General features: G+C 38.9%; 1 protein-coding gene across 1 annotated transcript; it reads left to right on the forward strand.

The window, feature by feature from the left end:
• Positions 1–1,838: 1,838 nt before the first annotated feature.
• Positions 1,839–20,286, forward strand: adam10a (ADAM metallopeptidase domain 10a). Its single transcript, XM_086175245.1, has 16 exons — positions 1,839–1,991; positions 4,790–4,940; positions 8,717–8,835; positions 9,996–10,154; positions 11,613–11,713; positions 12,183–12,341; positions 13,831–13,923; positions 14,108–14,291; positions 15,272–15,435; positions 15,562–15,745; positions 15,843–15,993; positions 16,130–16,313; positions 16,605–16,716; positions 16,878–17,098; positions 17,184–17,310; positions 17,575–20,286. Exons 1-16 carry the CDS (start codon positions 1,940–1,942, stop codon positions 17,673–17,675), a joined length of 2,262 nt encoding a protein of 753 aa, XP_086031371.1. The 5' UTR covers positions 1,839–1,939; the 3' UTR covers positions 17,676–20,286.
• Positions 20,287–20,886: the final 600 nt, after the last annotated feature.

Here is a 20,886-nt window from a genome sequence, read left to right on the forward strand (position 1 = left end):
TGTATAGAGTAGTGAATGCAGGACTTTAATAAACTAGCATTAACAGCTACCCTCCATCCCTGCCATCCCCAAGTTATGCATGAAATTGAATATTAAAGGAATTTATTGGCTAGCCACAAACAAACATTAACGCATTGATTCATTTTTATTTAATTGAACTTTACTGACAAATGCAAATAATATAGATATAAATCTACAAACAAGTACTGCAATCATAAAATCCCATGCAACAGATACGCGGCATAGATACAGAAACCCAAGTCTTTTAAAATTCACGCCTCATTCCACAAATGGAAGAAATACCTCAATATATAAGTGGAGGGGGAAAATGCAGTGATGAGCAAACTGAGGACTGAAAAAGTCATTTTAATGTTACACTTTTCATTGTAGGAGCAATCTTACAGGTCTTTGCAATAATTGTAACTAAGCTGTGTAGTTTTTTTTAAATGTATGAAATATGCATGTGAAAAATAGACCATGATGATAAAAATTTGAGCAGAACAGGTAGTGTGGAAAGACCAGTCTTTAAAGTTTTAGTACATAATGACTTTTAGAAAGACAACCAGATTTTATTAATGATTAAAATCAGGACTGAGGAAGAATTTAAATTAAATTAACCCATCCTACAATGTGACCTATTCACCAGTGGACATGAAGACAACTTCATCTACAGCACACCTGGGCATTTTACGGCTTGCAGGCCGCATCGGGCTCTCTTTTTTATCCGGCCCATCTAACTATTTTCTTTAAATATTTTGAGAAGTATTTTCAATCGATATTGAATTTAGAAACTCCTCATTTTTTCCTTTTGCTTTTGTATGGATGGTTACATACAAAATAATGTCCCTACATTTATATGATCATGAATGATTTTAAAGTTGAAATAAAATGCTAAAATATTTAAATATTGCAACTGCGAATTTCATTTAGTTAATTTTGTTCAATTTACTTGATACCTAGTTGGCCCGTGTGTAAAAATTAAATAAGAAATGTGGCCCGCCAGCCAAAATAATTGCCCACTCCTAATGTACAGAATGACCTCTTGGTTCACTGTATGACATCAGGCTATTTTGTAGAAAAAGAAAGAAACCAGGAGAAACCTCTACTACGGACTCGGTGGACCTTCCTTGTAAAATCCCAAGTGTTTTGCAGAAAAGAATGTATGGTTTGTCCTTGAGGATGTCAGATTACAACAAAAATGAAAGTGCTTGCAGAAAACACAGTGCAAATGCTTCAGGCGGGCAAATGCTGAAATGAAACCAACTGAATTTTAAAAAACTCAATTTAAACAAGTTGAACAGTTCAAGGAAATGGAAGCCTTGTAAAAGAGATCCCATGATGTCACAAAATGAAAGAGCAAAATGATGACAAAGTTTGGAAAGAAAAGTATCTGATGTAAAAAAAAAAAAAACATCAAACGTTTCATGTTTTAAAAGTTAAAGATAGAGAAAGAATATGGTAGAAAATTAAAAAGCAAGCGTCTGCTTTGTTGAAAAACAAAACTTAGATATTTGACTATTCTCTGCAAGAGACGGCTGCAGACAAGTAACCTATGGCCCAAACAAGGGAAGGCAAAACCCGGAAGTCGGCTTGAACGGGGGTAAAGGAAAATCACGTTGATCAATAAAAACACAAATCCTCGCCCCAGACTGAGGACCCGGTCCTCGTAAATCCTCCGAAAAGTTCACAACATACATGCCGTATTGGCTCTGGGTGTTCCCAAATCATTTTTGACGTGACAGTGGCCAGATTTGTATCCATTTGACGAAATGGGTGTGTTCATTTGTGGATGTGTACGTGCGCGCGCGTGTGAGTGACGTCACGGGGTTTGTGTTTGGGTGGCTGCTAGCTAAAGAGGAAGCGCGTCTTTGAAGTGAAGCGGAGCAACGACCCGCAGTGATACTCTCGGCTACTTGTTGGGCGCGCTGGGATTTTCAATATGAAGTTTATTCAACTATTTATTGTGTTCTTCTCTCTACGAGATACTGGAGGTAAGTTTGTCATTGATTCACGGGAAGGAAAGTGTTCAGTCAGTGAAGCTAGCGCTAATCGGATCAAGCAGTTGTACTCAGGTATGTAACTTGCTTGCTAGCAGGGTAATGTTGATAGTAACTATTTGTGAGTATTAACCTGAGCTTCGTCGAATGCTAGATAATTACTTTATGCCCAGTCAGCCCTTGTAACTGGATATACTGGGTAACTTTTTTTATTTTTTATTTTTCGCGAGTTACTCACATAGAAACACTTCTGTGTGTGTGACAGTTGTTGGTGTTTTTCAGTATTGCCAAGACTTCTGAACGGCCAATAATCGACACTATGTAGCAAAAGTATTTACAAGACACACGGCTGTGTTGACAAATACTGCGTTAAATAGACAGACGATTTATTTGAGAAACTATTGATTTACTTTTGTATTTAGGACACCCGCCATAAACTCACTTGTGATTAAAACGCAATATTAGGAGCGATGACAAGGACCAAACTTGATGTTTGTCTGTTCCGAAACGGGCTTCACAAGGCAGCTCATTCGATCACTCACGTATTCAACTCAAAAAGTTAGCTGAGGCAAGGCAGAGCCAGCTCTTTCACAAAGTAATAATATGCTGGATTCTCCTCATTATGATCTTCTTATTTACCTTTTAAAATGTCACTTTCTAATACAAATTTAGCGCATATACAGCATGCGTTAATCAAGGATGAACCACTCTAGTACACCTGTAAGAGGTCTCAGATTAAATTAAGTGAAACTTGAGTGGCTACTACATGTGTGCTAATCGACTATGAGAATGTACATGAAATCAGAGAATGGTGATCTTGCTGAGATGTCTCAGAAGTGCAGAAACCCGAGGGTTCTTCCAGGCAACTTTAGATGTAAGGCAGTGGCCGGACAGCTATAGCGTTATACAATGAGCAAGCGGGATGGCTGTTGTGCATACACTCATTTAATTTGATGAAAATTGGTGTCATGGCTTTATAAGAGCTGACACCACTGCTAAAACTAAACATATGCAGAATGAAGATCATTTAGTGAATTAGCTGCTTTTAAAATGACGTAAGCTGACCCAGAGACATTTCTCGTGTCTGCGTGGCCAGTCTCAACCAACAGTGCAATATCCTACATTTTGCCACAGTTCTGATATTAAGGACAGGGAGTCCCTTGAGTTCATTCAGCTGTGGCAGTTTGAAATATGAAGAAGGCAGTTTTTTGACACTGAGCATCTCCAATGTCAGACAAGTTTACGCAGTGTATCCCTCCATTCTGCCTGTGTGCACTTTTACATAACAGCGCCGCAATACTCCTGACTTGCATAAAAAGGTCAAGCTTGCCCTTCCATCTACTCTCAGCCAAACTGCAGTTTCCTGGCTGATATAAGGCTATTGCAGCGTTTTTTCATAGTGACATCACAGAGGGGGTTGCCTCTCCTGTGTTTCATCACAGCTGTCCACTTTCACAGTGCCCATGAAGTCATAATGTAAATCTTGTGGTATGCTCTAAAACATGTCTGGGAGTTTGAAAGATTGGTGCAATAAAATCTTTGTGTATTTCTTTCTTTAAAGGTAGTTTGAGAGCTTCCAATGACTCAATTCGATGACTCGTACTTACTCACCCCTGTTGTTAGCTCAGGTGAAGCCGGGGGTGTGTTTAACAAAAAAATATTTTATTATCTATAAAGGCTGTTCTTAATTAGTTTGGATAGGAAAATTATGTTGTTGTTTTTTCAATTAACTTTCTGATGGTCACATTTGTGAAGTTCTTACATTATATATTAGAGAAATATGAAGGTGGCATGGTCTTGTTTTTGAGCAGAGTGGACATTTTCACTTTTTAGATTATTTTTATGCTTTACTGTTTTGCTGTCTTAGCTCTGATTGTTATTTACCTTGTATAAGGAAAGGCTGAAGAAACCGAGTATATTATCCATTTCCCTCCTTGGACAAGTTGCTACGAGCCTGATCCAACCTGTCCCAGTCTGGGAATTACTCCCATGACATGGGCCCCTTACATCGCAGCCTTACAACAATGAAGCATTTCATCTGGTACTCTTTTCAAATTGACTTATTTTGCAAAGTTCACCCAGAAAGTAATGTAGTGGCGCTTTTCCTGTCAAGCTCCAGGTTTCACTCTTATTTAGCCATGAGCAACCTGTTTTGCCTTGGAATGTAGATTAGCATTTGAACAGCCTGCAGCCAGTGCATGGACTGAGCTGACACAATGACATACAGTACTCCTGGAAAAGCGCCTCAATCACCTGATTTGCTGGGCATCATGTGCTCCTCGCTTGTGCTTCAAACCAACCACTTTCTTTGTCTATGTTACGGGAACAAAGAAATGGTCAGTATGAAAGCTGACAGGATTAACTCTGGGGTCACATCAGTAAGTTGAATAAGCCTGTTAAGCATGTCCAGTAAGCCACCATTTGTAATACCTGGCCACCATTGCAAGAGAGTCATGTTTTCTCCAACATGTGACATGTTGACATGCTACAGCACTTAAAGCTGAAGTAAAGAGAATACATGTACATTTACCTGCTTAACCTATGGGTCGTGTTGTACATGATGCTTTATTGTCACATCAAAATTCCCCTTATTGAGACATTTTAGAAGAAAAGAGCTGTTATAAATATTTTTCATAATGGACATTTTTGTTAATTAGCTATGAACACATCTTAGACAAACCAGAGATATGGGGTGGTTTTCTCTATCAAGTTCTTTAAAGGAAGGCAAAAATCTGAAATATAGACACTCTGAAAATGTTTTTTTTTCCCCCATATTTTGAATTCTCTTTCAGGTCAGTTTGGGAGACCCTTGAATAAATACATTCGCCATTACGAGGGTTTATCATATGACACACAAGCCTTGCACAACAGCCACCAGAGAGCCAAGAGGGCCCTCTCACCTCATGATAGTGTCCTGCAGCTGGACTTTCATTCCCACGGGAGGTCAGTTAAACTTCAAACACATAATATTTCTCACTTATGTGTTAATCTGTGCCATCTATTTGTGTGAGTATGGTAAGTCCTTCAGATGTCCTTATTCTAAATCAAAACCATTGCATTTTCTTAAAAAATTCTCAATTTGTACTTTCCTAAATTGGTGTATTTTTATGACATGTCTATATAGAATGGTATATTGAGATCACTTCCAGTCAAAAACTGATAAAACCTACAGATTCTTGAAAATATACCTGCTTCAAAGCCGATTAAACTTGATTTTCTTTGAGGTATATATATATGAGTGTGCCATTTTATGGCATCTTTTTCGTGGTGTCAAATATAGCTGAGAATTCATGGGTTTAACCTCTGCCCGCCTGTCGCTCATGTTGCCATAGATTACATATATGATAAAGTCATCTTTGTGTTTTCATTGTAGTGTTTGAGGACATGGAAAGAGCAGAATGACAGAGTAGTTCTGTTGCTCTGCCATACTCTGAGACAGTAAGACTGTGCAAATCGATGTGCTAAGTGCATCACTACACAGTGTTGATATTGGGGCGCTGCCACAAATCATACTGTATGAGCTACTTACTGATGATCTGCACCCAGTACCTTCACATTCTTGCTGTCTCCACCAAGTATTTTCATCAGTCTGGCAGAAAGAGCATCCAGTCCATTGTTGCTTCTATTGTGTTATTTACTCAATTTTCTCCCTGATCAATAAAGTACATCTGTTTCTGATACTTTAGATTAGTTAAGACACTGTTGTCCAGAATGATGCAGTCAAAAGTCCAAACCACAGGACACAATCCTAGACGTATGCTCCCAATAGTCCATATGCTATTGTCTTGTTTATTTATGTGTTTGGGCTACAGTTTTCCTCATTGTAAACTAATGCCTTGTCACTGTTATTCTGAAACCGGTCCTTTGTTTCCTCTTCACCCCGGGTGTTGTAGGTTATCATGCCCTTGTCAGACAGATGATTTCCCTGTCGCATGTCCCCCTTCCTGTCACTGCAGCTGCCACTTCCTGCGGTGGTGTGGTAATCGTTACATCACACTATATGATTACATGTCAGCATGTGAAATCGTGTTTAAAGACGGAAGAAATCTCTGGATTACAGACTTTGTGCATTTAAAACTAGAGTCTTGTCACACCAGTCTGGTCTAAATATACTTTGACCACATTGTAATAGAGGGTCTAAGCAGTAGAATTTAAGGGCAAATATATCATCATATTGTATAGCAAGTGTCCTCCATACAGGTCTCTTAGCAAACTGTTGCTGTTAACAAATTTACACAGCAATTTTTCTGTAGGGGATGTAACTTTATTGTTACATTTTATCATTTAGTAACTGGGACTAACACCTGTGTAACACCTTTGGCACCTCTGTGGTACTCTTTCACCAGAACCCTGCTCTTTTGCCTAACCATATGCAAAACCGAATGTGTAACCACTGTCTATTATCAGTGCAGAGTAAGGTATTGTAGTAGTTAAAATAGTCGGTAATGGGTGGATGCTCTATTTTTCTCTTTAATTTCCACAAAACCGCCTGTGCAAAACAGTAGTCGCCGAACCTAACCTCGAAACATGAGCACAAATCCTGCACTTTTGCTTGTTGAATGAGTAAACATCTAATATATAATGGCATATTTGTTGGAATAGTATAACTAGAGTCCAATTATTCACATATTATCTGGCAATCATTTGAGCTCAAAGGTATGCCGAAGACCTGACATATGGAGTACTTGACATATCCCTTTAAATGCTATCAATACATGAAACATACTCGTATTACCAGAGTAGGAAATGGGGAATCCTATGCAAACACTCAATAGTTTTGTCCATTCAATAACATTTATACTACAGTTTAAATGTATAATTCGATGAAGCATTTCTTTTATAAACAAAAGCAAGCGGTTAGGCGATATTCCAGTTTACTGCAATTTTCTGAAGTGATCAAAAAAAAAAAAAATCAGTACACTTAACTTTTTTTTGTTTTGTGTTTATAAATTAAATGGCCAGCTGAAAAAGTGATGTTCCAAAGATCACTTGTAAAGCCTTTAGAAGAGGCTTTACTTTTTTTACTTTGTCTTCTTCCTCCAACAGAAAATAATTCAATTATTGACACACTGTGTGCTTTTTTTGAAACATGTTATGTGTTTGCCCAAACACCCTTACTGGAAATACCATTGTGGGTAATGACACTGGCCGACGGGCACTGTTCTTGTACTGGGCTTGCCTGAGCAGAGTCTGTGGCTGTCTGACGCTCCGGTCCCTGTGAGCAGCATTTAGAATATGTCTTAATAATTCATCACTAAGTTGCTTCTGGGACTCATAACACTCTTGATCCCAACTTCAGCGCCTTTTCACATCCCCTGTCTTTTGCGGTCCAGTTTTATTCCTCATTTCGATGGTAATGCAGGGAATCACTAGTGTATTTGACTGCAATTCAGGATTATCTGTTCCTATAGTTTAGTTTCAAAAAGATAATTTTCTTTGGAGGAGGGAATTCACAGATTTGTAATAACTATTCTTAAAAAACGAGGGTAAATCAAATCAGGCTTTTTAGAATACCTTTAGCTCCGTTATTGTTTATTCTAAAATGAATTAGAAAGTTTCAATCAGGGTAATACAATTGCCTTCACTGATCTGACACCTGAGTGGAATAGTAACGCACTAGGAGAAAAACAGTAGCTGTGAACATGTTCTTTACTTTTAAGTATAACAATAACAGTGGGTGGGAAAAATGAGATTAGTTAAGGTAGCGGTCAGCTGAAAGCTGATGAAGGTCAAGGGGATCCTGAATAAGAAATCCTGGACTGAGTCTGACCCATACCACTTTTACTGCAATCTCTCTTGAACTTTTTATTTGGCTCCCTTCCCTCTATAGTCAAGCCAATGTGCTCAACTTGTCTCTCCTCATGTCGTGTTTGTAGTTATCCCTCCAGGGTAGGAACCTTATTGTCACATTGTTAGCACCGTCCCTCCAAACCAGCATGGGCCAGACGGAGCTGTGGAGTGAAATGACACTTGAGCTCAGCAGATTGCTCTGGCTGCCGGGCTTGTCATTTGTTACTGTAAACCAAGATTTAAAAGACAGAAAATGACCTTGATCATATCATCAGTTTTTGCAAGCTGGGGCTTACATTGAGTTGTTGCAATGGAAAATAGAACATTTGTTTTTGAACTGATTTTCAAAGATAGTATCCTCAGGGCAATCCCACTGTATTACTAATGCGCTATGGAGAGACAGAGGCTAGGCATACTAACCTGAGAGGTTTTATTTAAATGTTTCCTGAAATACTAGATTGGGAAATACAAGGTCGTCCTTTATTTTTATTGTTTCATTTTCTGACTATATTGTCTGGCACAATCTATAAAGTGTCAGTAGGAAGGAATATTTTTAGCATTTCTGAGGCTTCACTCCTTGATGCCAAGCCATATGCTCATTGAAGAGATGCCTGGTGAGGGATAATAAAGCAAAGCACTACTGTGGTGTTGGGAGAGATTGTGACTTGTGCTCCTCATGTGATTATGTTCCTGCATTCCTGCCCCATTCCTGTTAAAACCAGTGAGAGAATTTCACAAAATAACTGAGCTGTTGCTGTGCTAATATGTTCCTGGGTTTTCCTTCACAGTTTTTGACAAAGGTGAATGGTTTTCTCAAAGAAACAATATACTGTTTCAAAATATGAAATAAATCAATAGTCTTTGAGATTGAATGCCCAAATATTTGTGATTGAACATTTCTTCTGCTTCTATCTTTCTGTTCTATTTAGGTATTTCAACTTGCGAATGAAGAGGGATACTTCTATATTTTCTCCAGATCTGATTGTTGAGATTTCAGGAGAAGAAGCACCCATGGATACATCACATATTTACAGTGGAGATATCTTTGGTTAGTCAAATCATTTTTTTAATCTTTACTCAATATTTTTATCATCTTGCTTCTCAAACCAAAGTTCAACCTATAAAGTCACTTTTTTCATTTCTATGTTTTAAGATTTTTCTGTTTGGAGTTTTCACGTGCGTGGTAGAATGTCTCATCTTTGTTTACGGAAAACATTGCTCACAGTTCCCTTACTTCTGATCCAGTCCTTCCTTCCGTTCTCAGTCTACCCACTTCCTGGATGTCTGACTCCAGCAGAGTTCAAAAGAACAAAGGACAGAAAAACTTGCTTTTCAGGTTCTGTGCCTTTGTGTTGGTACATTTAAGGGGGCAGCATAGAAATAAAGCTTAGCTGATTTCTATCATTCGGTCATGATAAATCTCAGATTTCGACTAAATGTAACATCTGCTTAACAACAACTGTCCTCCTTTCATTTAACAACCGGACTTATATTATGAATTTTAGGTAAATCATAAACTCATTGCTGGGGATGGACATCAGACATTTTGGGGACATAGAGACTTTGTCCCGACCTTGCAGCAAGATCTGTGCTGAGTGTCCCCGCCATCAGTGATTGTCATGTTTTGTTTTTTTTTTTGGCTGTGTGCATTGACACTTGTAAAAACAAATGTTTATTATCATGGTGCGCACATGCACATCAAATCATTAAAAATTGTGTCATGCAGCCGTGCCACTGAAACATAAAGGGCTGATGAGATGACAGCAGGTGATGATAAGTACTATATAAAAACAAATCCACAGGTCAACTCCTGATGCAGTTTATTTGCTGTGCCTAGCATATGTTCCTGAATTGCTGCTTGTTGTGTTTAGTCCATGAAGTTTTGAAACGATAAATGGTTTTAATTCTACTTTGGACAATGAAATGTCCTAAATAATCTTCAGCCAGCACCATAACAGGAAGGTTATGAAACTACAAAGATGGGATGGCAAAATGCCAGCGGGAGTAACTGAAATGAGTCAGTGTTTTCCATTTGATAAAAGTTAAACATCAACACCGTTGTCAGACCCAATATGGCATGGTTAGAATGGTGGACTCACTCAAGAGATGACCGCTAATATTTAAGATGACTGTAGGTATTTAATAGTTATCTGCGTCCACAAGACATTTTTCTCATCAGTATTAGTTAATCCTTTTTTTGCATTTCAGGTGAAAAGGGGACACTGACCCATGGCTCTGTGGTTGATGGGCGCTTTGAGGGCTTCATTAAAACCCACCAGGGGACATATTATGTGGAACCATCAGAGCGGTATCTAAAGGAAAACAGCGTACCGTTCCACTCTGTCATATATCATGAGGATGACATTGGTAAGTTTAGCCAGTGGGAACTGTTTACTGGAATGAAGGTAGTTCAGCTTTGCACAGATGACTCATAAGTAGGGAAGAGTTGTGAATTCCTAGCCTAGAATTACAACACAGAGCTGAGCGTCAGGTTGTTTAAAAAGCAACTCTTTGAAAAGTAAATAAAGCTCAACAAAGAAAATGCTACAAATGTTAATATCCCTATCTTCCTCTAGCATAGTACCTACACAATCTACCCACTCCGGCATGATACAGAAATGTTTTGACCTCATGCTGTGAAGATATATCTTTGATACACTCCACTCTATATCATAACTATTTGTTCACTCATCCTTACCTGATGTTGTCTTTTCAACAGATATCCCATAATATGCACAGTGGGGTTCTTCAGTAATGTATTTTACTGAAGAACAATTACAAATAGTCTAATTTCTGTAACCAAAATCATTACATGATGACAGAGCACAGAGCAAATGCATATCAAACACTATCACATTTTGGCTCGGTGTGGTTTTCCTGAGTAGATCAGGCCTTGAGTGTGCTGCTACACCTAGAGACCTGGAATGTGTGTCTGTCTTTAACTGACATACCCCAAATAAATCATGAATGTCATTGCAGTCAATGGCTACCGGTAGTGAAATAGTTAAAACCAATGAGAAGCTACTTCCAGTGAAACTTAATTTCTCAGCTGGTAGAACATAAACTAAAAATGTTGTATTCTTACCTAACTTGATGCATTTATCCAGACAATTTTAAAAATGAAAACTACAGTTTCCCAAGTCAGACTAATAGCATTGACCTTGTTCAGCTATTCCCTAAAAATGACTGCACTGTTAAGGAAAAAATGTTGGAAAGATATCATAGCATTTTCTCTATAGATTCAATTGAGTATTTTTTTTTTTTTTATAAAAAAGTGCTATAATTAAACAGCACATGAATTAAATGCAATAGAATGTGTAGGCCCCGATTTGCCTGAACAGAGTGAGCATGAGGAGAAATTCCAAATTTTCAAATCATACTAACCTTAAGGGGGAGCTGACAGAACACTGTTGGAACAACATTGCAGCAAGAATGACTCCTCTCAATAGGGCTTTTTGATGTGGAATTCAAATACTACAATTTTTTTTTGGAATAAATATTTCTTTCAACAGAATTCATCCACAGAGCGATTGACTTCATCAGTGCCGAAAAGTTACCCCTACTGGAATGGCAGAAGTTGGACCCTTGGTGGTTCCTTTGGGTTTAAAAAAAAAAATCAAGATTTTATAATAGCTTTTAAACCCACTCAGCTTGGAAACACTGGTGGACAGTTGTAAAGGAAAAAGGGAAAATGCGCTGAGTAGTGGACTAGCGGTCAAGCTCTTACCGCAAGTCTTCCTGCACCAGTCCAGCGCACACATTTCAAAGAGGATCTTTCATATCATGAAGTCTCCACTCAATCTCAATTTTTTCATGCCTCACCAGATTATCCTCATAAATATGGCTCTGAGGGTGGCTGTGCTGACAAATCCGTGTTCCAGAGGATGAAGAGGTACCAGGTGTCAGCAGTGGAAGAGCCAGGCAATGTATGTTCCAACAACACAACCACTCCCAGGCCTCACAAGATAAAATGAATGCACGACTATCGGGGCATGTGAGGACTTCAACTTAGTTTGAGGGTTAAGGTTAATTTGAGGGATTAGGTTCATTTTAAGGTTTCAGGACATGTATTGAGTTGTCATGGTTTGTACATGGGGAATTTCCTCACCATGTAGTAGATACTGCCATGAGCGTACATATCCATTATTTGTTTTTATTTAATAGTAAAACGCTTATTAGTCCTCAGGGTAGCAAATACACTATTTATACTAAATAATCACTTTATGGACTACAATGATATGTGTACCTCTTTTAAAAAAAGAAGTCTGAATTTTGTAGATTTGCAAGGGGATAACATTATCTTTGTGTGCTTCTTATTGTCTGCTGAATTTTATTAGTTTGTCTGCTGGACACCATCTGCCCTGAGATTATCTTTGATATTTCTGTTTGCAATAGGGTGTGACTATTGCTTTGGAGGAGGAAGTTGCCCATGAACCTGTCATTTTAAGAACAAAGAGGGCAGCAGGTAGAGACAAAAATACCTGCCAACTCTTTATTCAGACTGACCACCTCTTCTACAACTACTATAAAACACGAGAGGCTATCCTCGCCCAGGTACGCACCGATGCTCACAAAACTGAGAATAAAGCTGATATCCAGATGCTCCTATGTGGGCATCTATGAACCCAGCTAGCATATTTGCTCACTCACATTTCATTTGAGCTGTAATTTTGTGGGCATTTGTTTATTTATGTTTGCTTCTTTGTTTATCAAAGAAGAAGAAGAAGATGAAATGTAAATATGAAGAAAGTAAGTGTCTTCATAAAAACAGTGCAGTTAGACCCTGCCCAAAGTAGAGGGGAAAACAAATCACTTCTTCACGTTGACTGTTACTTGAGGTTCTCTCATTATAGATTGTGTAGATAACATATGAAAATGATCTGTCCGATAAATGAATAAAAATTAGCTCCAAATGTCAGTGCTAATACCCAATTATAATATCTTGCTAAACCAAATATCTAAAAAGTGGGAGATACTGGCACACCTACTGAAATGTACAAGGAATTTTTCACCAAAAGTCAAATATTGTTACACATTTTATTTTTTTAGGTGACAATATTTTCTTAAACAAAACTGAGGCAGTTTGAAAATATGTACATTTAATGCAGACACGTGGAAACAATGAACAGCTGCATTACAATAATTTTTTTTTCTTTGTTTTTTAACTTCTGACGCATTTTAACATTAACTGAAGCCCAATATCTCAGATAAAACTACTGTGGTAAAATTACTCTCACTGAGTATATCAGAACTGAAAAAGTGTCTTGGAGGGGAGGTGAAATGTCTCCAAGAAACTAAACAAAGTCCAGTTGCACTGATAAGATTTGACTGCAATAACACACTGAATGTTTCTGAGCTAGCTAAAGTAGTATAGCAACATTGACCGAAGGCTTTTCAGCCAGCTAAAGTAGCATACCAACAATGATGAATGTTGCTAAGTATCTGAGCAGCTTGTGTTGCACCTGTGTTAATGAGAGGCAAAGTTGTAAAAGTGCCTTTTTTATTAAGCGGTTAAAAAATGTCTGATTAGGTTTCTTTAGAGCTGAAACCTGTTATAATATTTAGTATGTAATTGGTTGTCCCACCCTAACCCCCGCAAGCACTCTATTGCAGTAGAAAGTAGCTCTCATGATGCGTTTTTGGATGTAAATTCAGGTGGCAGTGGTATATAAAAGTACATCATAGTGTTTATATAGCTGTAAACAAAAGTTAGAAGTTTTACCTGCGTTTGCAAATTTCTCTCTCCCCAGCACTTCTTTATAAACAGGATGTATTTTACACATACATCCATTGACACAATGCTAGACAGAAAACATCCTCTGGTTGAATCTATTTGGCACTGTCAGAAGTAATAAATGTAAAATTACGGAGTGCAGTGATTTATTGATCAATTACCGCATCATAGAATTCTCATATTACTTTGGTAGCTTAATAGAGAAAGCGATAACAAAACAAAGGCTTTGGATTTATTAATTGCATAAGCTGAACGTCACTCCCCAGGATCTCTCATGATGACTAATCACAACATTCACTGTCCCCACAGATCTCCAGCCATGTTAAAGCGATAGACTCTATTTACCAGGGCACCGACTTCATGGGTATCCGAAACATCAGCTTCATGGTTAAAAGGATCAGGGTCAGTTGTATCTCTAAACCTTATTTGAATAATATGGTTTTCTGCCACTCATTCATGCATCTTTTGTTTTGTTTTTGTTTTCAATAAGAATTTACAATGAATATTGTCTTGTTCATATAGTTAGTGAGAGATGAATCCCATTGGTTGTTTCTCAGGTAAATTTTCAGCTTTCCTTTTTTTCTAGATAAATACCACTGCTGAAGAGGTGGACAGGACCAATCCCTTTCGGTTTGCCAACATTGGAGTGGAAAAGTTTTTGGAACTGAACTCCGAACAGAACCACGATGACTACTGCCTGGCCTATGTTTTCACTGACAGGGACTTCGATGATGGTGTACTGGGCTTGGCCTGGGTTGGAGCTCCCTCAGGTTGGTTGCACACACAGCTAAAAAGACTTTTCAAAGGAAAAGGTACTATGGAAAGAATATCTTTGTGTCATCCATAAGTCACCTTTTAGTTATTCTGATTGTGGCATGTTTTATGATTATTCTGATCTTCTCATCCACTGCTGTGTTTTTATATGACCAGTTTGCTTTGAGATCTCATATCTTTGCACTAAAATTGAGGATCAGCCTTCTTTCCCAGAAGCATACCTCATGCATGAATGATGTTTTAATATGCTGTACCTTAAACTCTGGCACTTTATCCGCGCATCATCTTAGCAAATGAGGATTCCCAGGTATAAGTCACCTAAGATTTGAGCATCAGTTGTTGCCAAAGCATAAAGAAGATCTCCTCACATAGAAACAAGCTGTCATTAGCAAACTGTCTATATTCCTCTTAATCCAATGGACATATTGATCGAAGTGTTTATGTGTCACAGTTCTGTGTCCCTGATGGTTATCACTCTTAGTTTTAAGGATCATGGCAAAAGCAGCTGTACTTTTGGCGGGTGTTATGCAGGCTGATTGCAAGCACTTTCCATTGTTTTCTGTCACATTGATTCCTTTTTTAATATTCCAAGGCTGTCATTGTGAAGCAAAAGTCTGGGTTCCAATATGTCCCACTGTGTATACCCAGAGACTTCAGAACAGTGATATTTAATGCACATGATTTGGTGTGCAGTCTTTCTATATTTGCTGCTCAATGCTGCTCTCTGCTGGACAGTAATGAAATGTCTTTTACTCCTATGTTTTGATTTGGCTCACATTTGTCATTGAAAAGTTTTGTCACATGGATTAAGACGGTTATTAAATCTAAGGGGCCAGGTCATTATTTAAATATGTTTTTACTATTATAAGAACAATACATCCACAAGCCAAAAAATAAAACTGAACTTTGAGACAAATGGATCCAAATTCATCCTGCAGTATTCAGTCTCTAATATCTGTCTATGCTCTGGCCGCAGGAAGCTCTGGGGGGATCTGTGAGAAGAACAAGCTATACTCCGACGGAAAGCGGAAGTCTCTGAACACCGGCATCATCACTGTGCAGAACTATGCCTCCCATGTCCCTCCCAAGGTGTCCCACATCACATTCGCTCATGAAGTTGGGCACAACTTTGGGTCTCCTGTAAGTCCCGCCATTTGGCTGCATCGATCTCTTTTCCATGTGTCTTGTCTCATCGAGGTGTGCGAAAAGACCAGTGCTCCCACTAACGGCCTCTGGCCTTCATTTTCGTTGGCCTCTGTTTTACAGCATGACTCCGGCACTGAATGCACCCCCGGAGAGTCTAAGGATCAGCTCAAAAAAGAATACGGCAACTACATCATGTACGCCAGAGCCACCTCTGGAGACAAGCTCAACAACAACAAGTTTTCATCTTGCAGCATCCGCAACATTAGTGCCGTGTTGATAAAGAAGAAGGACGATTGTTTTGTTGGTAATTGCCTTTTTTTACAATAGATCTCTTCCTGTTTGCGCATGTATTGTATATGAGATGACCAGTCAGTCCTCATGCGGACCGTTGGTATGTGCAGAGTCTGGGCAGCCTATCTGTGGTAACGGACTCGTGGAAGAAGGAGAAGACTGTGACTGCGGCTACAGCGATCAGTGTAAAGACCCCTGCTGCTACAATGCCAATGAAGAGGAGGGTAAAAAGTGCAAACTTCAGCCTGGAAAAATCTGCAGGTTAGACATGATCTGTTAAGCTCCTCACGCAGTCCTGTATTTTAGTGATCAAAAATCTTTGCCGATTGTTCATTTACCGTGTTTGTTTTTTGTTTTTGTCTGATTGCAAATTTGAAATTTCCTTTTTAATTTTCAGTCCCAGCCAAGGCCCATGCTGTACAGCGACGTGTACTTTTATGGGCACAAGTGAGCGGTGCAGGGAGGACTCTGAATGTGCCAAAGTGGGCATGTGCAATGGAGCTACAGCTCTTTGTCCTGCCTCAGAACCAAAGGAAAACTTCACCACTTGCCATCGAGAAACACAAGTCTGTCTCAATGGGGTATGTTCCTCAGCTATTATTGACTGTTATACATCACCCTGGCGGTTGCTTACTTGTTCAAGTGTATTTCTTGTTACAGACTTCTATATTCTATCAAACAATCTTAACAATTGAATTATAAATTAAATGATTTGATTCTTTGTTGAATATTTGTTGATGTTTGTTGAAAATGAACAGAAAACAATTTAATTTATAATCAAATTGTTATTGGATCATTATATTTTCTCTATATGTTTTCTGTCTCCTTGTGTTGGCACAAATGGTTAAAGTCTATCTCCCTGTTTGGGCCAGGTCTGCTCCGGATCCATCTGTGAGAAGTACGGCCTTGAAGTTTGCACCTGTTCCAGCCAGACCGGAGGTGATGAGGCATCTGAACTCTGCCACGTGTGCTGCATGGAGAAAAGTGAGTGACAAGGTTGCATGTGGATCCGCATTCATACTGTCAGTGGAAATGTCACACTGGATTAATTTGGGCAGTAGTGTGCGCACCCCATCATATTTATTTATCTTTTTATTTTTCAACGAAGGATAACAATCGGTCTCTTCCTTTCTTTCTTCACTCAGTGAAACCCAGCACCTGCAGCAGCACGGGTTCAGAGAAATGGTCCCAATTCTTCAACAAGAAAATCACAAACCTGCAGCCTGGCTCTCCGTGCAATGACTTCAAGGGCTACTGCGACGTGTTCATGAAGTGTCGCCTGGTGGATGCAGACGGGCCCCTGGCGAGGCTAAAGAAAGCAATATTCAACGCGGAGCTTTATGAGAACATCGCAGAGTGGATTGTGGTGAGTCCTGTGGAACGGGAACCAGCAAATCACAGATGAGCACCACAAGGCACAGCCACGATTGATACGTATTTCTCTCGTCCAGGCTTACTGGTGGGCAGTGCTTTTGATGGGCATTGCTCTGATTATGCTGATGGCTGGTTTCATCAAAATCTGCAGTGTCCACACCCCTAGCAGCAACCCCAAACTGCCCCCACCAAAGCCACTGCCAGGTGCAGTACTTCATGTTTTATGTTAAATATGTGCCTCACACGCAGCTGTTCGGTAGTGATAGATTTTGAGCAGAAATGTCGTTCTGAGGAAAAAGTTTGGGAGTCGAGGTCCAGCTTGTGACCATCACCGCATTTAAATGGCCTAGAAAAGCTCGGCCATATCTTGCTGTGATATCTTGCTGTGTCAAGTTTTATAACAAGTCCTTTATGATGAAGCGCTTCCATTTGTTTTCTGTGTTCCCCTAATCGTCCCCTGTGCTGCAGGTACACTGATGAGAAAGAGATATCAGCAAGCGAACCAACAGGGCCAGCGCAGCAACCGGCAGGCCAGAGAAAACTACCAGATGGGACAGATGAGACGCTGAGACACAGGGGTCTGTTATTTGCCTTTGCTCTTTTTAGTGCCTACAAAGGAAAAACTCCAAAGAGTTATCACCCACTGCAAAATTAAGGAATGACCTATAGAATGACTTCACTGGACCGAGCCTGAAATGCTTCAGGCCAAACTAACTCATTCTACACCTCTGTGGTTTATACAGCTTTTATAAGAACCAGTAACCTTTCCAAGGAGTGACAGGAAGAGAAATTTGTCGATCTCTGTGAAGCGGTCTTAATGTTATTTATCTATGGAAGATTTTTTTCTTTTTCCTTTTTTTTTTTTTTTAAACTGATGTGGAAGTAGGAAAGCAGGTTTGTGCCACATTGTTTTCCTCTCACCTCTATCTGTACTGCTCTTTGTTTCCTCCTCTTCCTCACAAAGACGCTGTCAGCACAGCCAACGGCAGGGCCGATTAGTCCTAAGTTGTTTGCTGTCAATCGAATCCATCGTCGAGTCCTGGCATCGGGGGAAAACTGTATTTTTTTTCCCTTTATTTTTATTTTTTTATTTTTTTTGCTTTTGTCAATGTTATTTTAGATTTGATCTAAATGAAAGCACCATTGAAAACTCAAGCATTTACATTCTTCCAGCATTAGAGCACAGATGTTGCAGTCATTTTATTCTGTTTCAAATTACGTTTATTTTCTGTACAATGACAACGTTTGGCTTTTAATTCACTCTCTCAGGTTTACTGTAACAACAGAAAAGAAGTGTAGTTTGGCTGGACAGATGGCTGCACCCGCATGTGCATATGGTAATTATGTATAAGTCCAGGTTACTGCACATACTTAGCTGCAGTGGAATGTAGAACACTGGTTGTCCTAATTTATAATGTAGATAAATGAGCTGAAAAAGATCCTTCTTGAAAGAGATAGAGCACTGTCTGGGGAGAACCATCTGGATATGTAAATATCTTGTCAGAGTTTGGTTTTGCAGCTGTGTTTACATACAGGTATAGTCTGGGGTGGAATGAGCAGTGAATGAATAGCTTTTTTTTATCAATTTCATTGTATGTTATTCTGTCTTTGCTGTTTGCCTGAGCTTGTTACTTGGACACTGAATTCGGGCACAGTTTAGAGACATGACCAGTTTTGCTTTACGCATGAGTCTGAATGAGAACGAGAGGGGCGAACAACTACATCTATGGCAGTTCAAATATATGGCATGTTAATATTTAATGAAGGTTATAGTAATGTTCTTTTTCTTTTCTGCACATTGCAAGTTCAGAATCTTACAGATGTTTGAAAAAAAAGTCAGGCTTTTGCCACTGAAGCAGCGGAAGAATTTTTCAGGCCGGCTGAAAATGGGATTGTAGAACTACATTTCAGACTGTAATATTTGCAGGAAAGACTGGCGATTCTTATTGTGTCCTTGCTTCACCACTGATGTTCATAGACATTCACCAGAGCCAACAATCATTTTTCAGCAGGCCACCTTGACTCCATTGTTCTTTCTGCTAATGATTAGGATCTTCTAAACAGAATCCATGTTACCCCTGTGGTTTTTATGTCGTATTCAGAATGTGCCTCACTTAATGTAATATTCTCCACCAAGGCTGACCTCACACAGGAGACCCCAGTTTATCCAAATGCAACAGTCTGGATTGCTGACTATAAAAGCAAAAATATATTTGAAACAATGTTTCGGGCTTGGCAAATATAGTTATATAGTATGTGAAATAATTTTATGTTTGAAATACCACTTTATGTGTAGAGAATTGTCACAAACAGAACTTTTTATAGTTTGTGTTTTTTATAAATTGTAATTAAAATTAAGTTTTTATGATGATATTGAACATCGTTCCTCAGCCCCAGTTTGACTCTGCTTGACTTGAATAGTTTGGAGCCCGCGGAAGTTCAATTGAATACTTTCATCATGTTATTTTTTTTTTCTTTTCTTCCTTTTGTATATGTTCTTAAGGCTGCACAAAGCAGTCAGGGAGCTGTGACTGCAGCACAGCATTGTGTTTTCTGTGCGTGCCGAGAGGTCACATGATCACACTGATCCTATGCAGAATATCTTAAAAGTTTAAATGATGAGCAAGTAAGCCATTTTTGCAGAGAAATGCCTTTCTAGATTTCCTTGAAACTGCCCGTGGAATCACGCTGTCCACGTGCAACAGCAATGTTTCCAAAAAGACAAAATGGTCAATTCTCTGTATCGGATTCTATCTTTAGGTACTTTTTATTTGTGCTTTTGTTAGTTTGGAGCTTAAAGATTATATCTTACTGTTGACTTCTTTTAAAGGGGCATGCGTGTGCGTGTGTGTGTGTGCGTATGCTGAATGTTTGAATGTTTTTATGTACACTTTGACGGTTAATTCTCGGGGAAACCTAAGTTTAATTCATGCGTTGCTACTTTAATGTTGAAAACATCTGCACTGACCTTTTAGTGAGCTGAACTGAGAATACAGGAAGTTCTAGATTCAGTACTACTGTCTGATTTTCATGTCCATTTTATCTTTTACTGTGTCTTTGATAATCTTGTGTCTTAAGTGCTGTGTTTCCTTTGCAGTCCACGTTCTTTAATTGTCAATATACTGTGCAAACCTATAATTCCTTTTGAATTACTTGAAAAATAAATGAGAGTTGATCAAGTAATTGTTTTTTACTTGCAGTTTCTTCAAATGGTCTGTTCTCTTCAGGTTGCCGGCAGATGAATGAATGAATGAATGAAGTGCTGTGAAACTTCTTTCACAGTCAGTAGAGCATCATTAGGTTTGTTCTAATTGTTGGTTGTGAAATTGTAGACTTTTCATGGAGATCCTGCTGAATGGACCCTTGACCAGCTGCAACTTTTGAGTTATGGGACAAACCATATGTTTTTAGGTGTAAAGGAAAATGAGGTTGACATCTCGATGTAAAAGTCAAGTTGCTTGATTGATTAGGACGGGATGACCCAGGAATTTGATTATCTCACAAAGCATATAGAACAACATTGCAACCAGATCTAAGTGTAAGCATTTGTCTGAATTTTAAATCAAATTGTAAGCATGGTTCTTTTTGCCAGTGTTTGACATCTTCTATTAATGGAAGAAAGTCAGCCTGGAGCCTGATCTGAGCGACAGCCTGGGCTTCACCGAAATGTGAAGTCCTCTGTGTTTTGACAAAGAATTGAACTTTCAATATGTGAAAAGGCCTTGTTCCATTTTCACTTGTAAAGGAGAGAAATAAGAGACCAATAAGTGGAACAGAAAA

Source organism: Fistularia commersonii, chromosome 27, assembly GCF_037954325.1.
Source record: "Fistularia commersonii isolate RoL2024-O1a breed Wild chromosome 27, RoL_Fcom_v1.0, whole genome shotgun sequence".
NCBI classification, from domain to species: domain Eukaryota; kingdom Metazoa; phylum Chordata; class Actinopteri; order Syngnathiformes; family Fistulariidae; genus Fistularia; species Fistularia commersonii.

What these genes read in the sequence shown, in the direction of transcription:
- adam10a (XM_086175245.1), top strand. Translation starts at nt 1,940, where the DNA reads ATGAAGTTTATTCAACTATTTATTGTGTTCTTCTCTCTACGAGATACT. An exon ending in CTGGGTTGGAGCTCCCTCAG is followed by an intron (nt 14,292 to 15,271) that starts GTTGGTTGCACA and finishes CTCTGGCCGCAG; the next exon opens with GAAGCTCTGGGGGGATCTGT. An exon ending in GAAGGACGATTGTTTTGTTG is followed by an intron (nt 15,746 to 15,842) that starts GTAATTGCCTTT and finishes TGGTATGTGCAG; the next exon opens with AGTCTGGGCAGCCTATCTGT.